The sequence below is a fragment of the Monopterus albus genome, unplaced genomic scaffold (assembly GCF_001952655.1).
Source record: "Monopterus albus unplaced genomic scaffold, M_albus_1.0 scaffold112.1, whole genome shotgun sequence".
Classification (NCBI taxonomy): Eukaryota; Metazoa; Chordata; class Actinopteri; order Synbranchiformes; family Synbranchidae; genus Monopterus; species Monopterus albus.
In genome coordinates this window covers 1434689-1438630 of record NW_018127992.1, presented here as the reverse complement: position 1 = coordinate 1438630, position 3942 = coordinate 1434689, and the positions used below count along the sequence as shown (strand labels likewise).

General features: G+C 41.5%; 1 protein-coding gene across 1 annotated transcript in view; it reads left to right on the top strand.

Annotated features, from left to right (window-relative positions):
• ponzr1 (plac8 onzin related protein 1) overlaps positions 1-3942 on the top strand; it is an 11301-nt gene that overhangs the window by 2355 nt on the left and 5004 nt on the right. The window contains exons 2-3 of the mRNA XM_020611347.1: positions 1996-2106; positions 2483-2628. Of these exons, the coding sequence (XP_020467003.1) occupies positions 1998-2106; positions 2483-2628 (255 nt within the window). The 5' untranslated portion in view covers positions 1996-1997. The remainder of the gene's footprint in view (positions 1-1995; positions 2107-2482; positions 2629-3942) is intronic.

The following is a 3942-nucleotide window of genomic DNA, read 5'->3' as shown; positions in this document are numbered from 1 at the left end:
TAAAAGCCCACCAATTCACTATCAATAAATTAGAATACCTCATAAGACCTATAAAAACCATTTTTAGTGAATTGTTGGCCTTCTGGAAAGTATGTCCATTTACTGTATATGTACTCAATACTTGGTAGGGGCTTCTTTTGCTTTAATTACTGCCTCAATTCGGCGTGGCATGGAGGTGATCAGTCTGTGGCACTACTGAGGTGGTATGGAAGACCAGGTTTCTTTGACGATGGCCTTCAGCTCATCTGCATTATTTTGTTTCTCATTTTCCTCTTGACAATACCACAGATTCTCTGTGGGATTCAGGTCTGGTGAGGTTGCCGGCCAGTCAAGCACACCAACACCATGGTCATTTAACCAACTTTTGGTGCTTTTGGCAGTGTGGGCAGGCATCAAATCCTGCTGGAAAATGAAATTGGCATTTTTTAAAAGCTGGTCAGCAGAAGGAAGCATGAAGTGCTCTAAAATGTCTTGGTAAACGGGTGCAGTGACTTTGGTTTTCAAAAAACACAGTGGACCAACATCAGCAGATGACAATTTCACCCCAAACCATCACAGACTGTGGAAACTTAACACTGGACTTCAAACAACTTGTGCTATGAGCTTTTCCACCCTTCCTCCAGACTCTAGGACCTTGGTTTCCAAATGAAATACAAAACTTGCTCTTATCTGAAAAGAGGACTTTGGACCGCTGGGCAACAGTCCAGTTCTTCTTCTCCTTAGTCCAGCTAAGACACCTCTGACGTCATCTGTGGTTCAGGAGTGGCTTGACAAGAGGAATATGACAACTGTAGCCAAATTCCTTGACACGGCGGTGTGTGGTGGCCCTTGATGCCTTGACCCCAGCCTCAGTCCATTCTTTGTGAAGTTCACCCAAATTCTTGAATTGATTTTGCTTGACAAGCCTCTCAAGGCTGCGGTTCTCTCGGTTGGTTGTGCATCTTTTTCTTCCACACAGATCAGCAGTCTTCCCCATGATTGTGTAGCCTAGTGAACCAAACTGAGTGACCATTTTGAAGGCTCAGGACACCTTTGCAGGTGTTTTGAGTTGACTAGCTGAGTGGCATGTCACCATATTCTAATTTATTGAGATAGGGAATTGGTGGGTTTTTGTTAAATGTGAGCAAAATCATCACAATTAAAAGACCCAACGGCTTAAACTACTTCAGTCTGTGTGGACTGAATTTATATAAGACAGAAGTTTCACTATTTGAGTTGAATTACTGAAATAAATGGACTTTTCCATGATATTCTAATTTATTGAGCTGCACCTGTATGTACATCAAGACACTAATAGAATACCATGTATAAAGATCTCTTTGGAAAATAGTCTGACTGTAAACAGAGTAAATAAATTGTGATGTCAACCACACCTATCAAATGCAGCTGCTGAACTTCTTATTCCAATCTATGGCCATTAATATGCTGTTGGAACAGCCTCCAGTCTTCTTGGGAGGATCTCTACAGGATTTATTGACTGATTTATTGTCTAACTGGTTTAGCCACGGGTGCACTCTTGTGGTCAGTATCTGACTTTTCCTGGCTGTAAGTTCTGTTGTGCCAACAAACCACAAAAAAAGAAAACAAAAGTTTTCTGCTTGCCTTTGACATTAAAACTGTTTGCAAAACATACGTACCAGCGTGCACAGTTTGAAAAACAGCTTCCTCCAAATCCTGTCTAGTTGGCAGGCGGAGCTAATTAACGGAGAGTAGGTTTGACAACACCAGGTGGAGAAACTGGAATAGCTACAGAAGGACTGTAGCAGCAGAGTGTCATAGAGTGGGCTGGTATAACCAAGAGGCACCACATCCTGTACATTTTCACTGGATTTATCAGACGGTGTGCAAAAGCCCTGATCAGAATTCATCAGGGGACTGTTTCTGGGTAACAACAATCCCCTGATGAATTCTGATCAGGGGATTGTTTCTGTGTACATAGCAACTCCTCATTACCCCTCCTTCCCAGTTTCTTCAGTTATGTTTTGCATCCTCCAGCCATGGCCGTCCAGCAGCAGCCAACCCGGATTGTGACCGTGACCAGCACCAACCTAGGCCCTGGGACATGGAGCACTGGCCTCTGCGACTGCTGCTCAGATATGGGCACCTGTAAGTCAACCCAACAAACACCTCTTTGTGCCATTCATCACCTTATTCTTTTCCAACCTACTTGATCAGATGACAGCTCAGAAGAAATACACCGAAAAGAAGCTGTTCCTTTAGTGTGGGACATTAAAAAGACTGTGAAATTTAATTTGGTTATCCTACAGTTTTGTGTTGCACTTCCATAAAGTCGGCAGACTCAGAAGACGCGGATGTAAAAATCCTTATCCTTACTGGTGAAGGTTGTTGCAAGCCTGATGAACTAATAATTTTCTTGTAAAAGAGACTAGAATTGAATGTCAAGACTGTAAAGCACAGTGCTCTTTGTATGAACAGTGTAAAATACAGCATTATTTTAATCACAGTTTCTTCTGCCCTTAAGGTTGCTGTGCTCTTTGGTGTTTCCCCTGCATGCAGTGTCAGACGGCCAGTTACTATGGCTGGTGCTGCTGCATGCCGCTCCTGGACGTCTGCTGCGTGGTGTCCTGCATCCTCCGCTCCAACATCAGGGAGCGCTACAACATTCCTGTAAGGCCGGCTTGGGGAGGGAGAGGAGCATACATGGGGGGTTGGCATTGTTGGCTGTGGAACCTTTCAGATGAATTATGAATGATCCAGTCCCAAAGCTGATCGGTTTCTTTTCACAGGGATATTTGCTCAATGTTATGTGTCTGCTCTGGTTATAAATGGTACAATTAGGGCTGTAAGATGTGTCACGTGCCTAAATCAAGGGGTAGGCTGAAAAAGGCTGTTCACACTGATCCGAGCAGTTTGTCTTCATGATTTCAGGTTAGGAGATATGAAGCCATGAGAGTTGACTGAACAGTGTGCAGGTTTAGCTTTATGCATGTAGTTTTTGGCCATCCACAATATTTTAACAGGGAAATTTGTTTACAGGTTAAGATTGGGGGTGTGCAGTATTGACAAAAACGATAGCTGGATATTTTCTGGGATTTTTTTCTAACGATAAGCAGATGATACTCTGCATCCTTCAAAAATGTATTTAGATCTTGTCTTATATTGTACAAGTTGCTCTTGTTAATAGAATATTAATTGTTACTGCTTACCAAAGACAGTAATGGAACCAACAAATTTAAGAAAGAATTGTCCTATTTGTTTACTTAAAGCTGAAGCGTTAAAGTAAAACAGTACAAAACATTGAAATCACACAATGATTCTGTTAATGCTTGCTGCATGTTTGTGCGCTGGTACCTTGGCCTGGCGTAGTAGTCTGTCCTACCTCATGGGGCAGCGTAGGTGTAGACTGTCAAGACGAGTTTTTGTAAAGTGGGCGACATACTTGATAATGTCAGTTCACACATCATTTAAACAGCAGTTAAGATTTTATCACAGATGATACATATCGCACACCCTAGTTGAGATATTTTATTTTCATAACAAAATACTGCTGCCTGCTTACAGAAGTTCTGAGAAGCACTTTATGAAACATTGCTATTTATCTGATGTATCTGATTAAATCATAAAGATTTTTCTTTCTAAAATAGTATCAGCTCAGGAGATTATCCAGCCCTGGTGTCAATTCACCCAAGTTCTGGAAGAATCTATACCTCTAGCCACCTCTAATACCACTAGACCTGCATGGGAAAATATGCGCTTCAGTTAGTGAAGCTTGATTTTGAAATCTGTCTTATACATATACAGTGCCTTGCGAAAGTATTCGGCCCCCTTGAACTTTGCAACCTTTTGCCACATTTCAGGCTTCAAACATAAAGATATAAAACTGTAATTTTTTGTGAAGAATCAACAACAAGTGGGACACAATCATGAAGTAGAACGAAATTTATTGGATATTTCAAACTTTTTTAACAAATAAAAAACTGA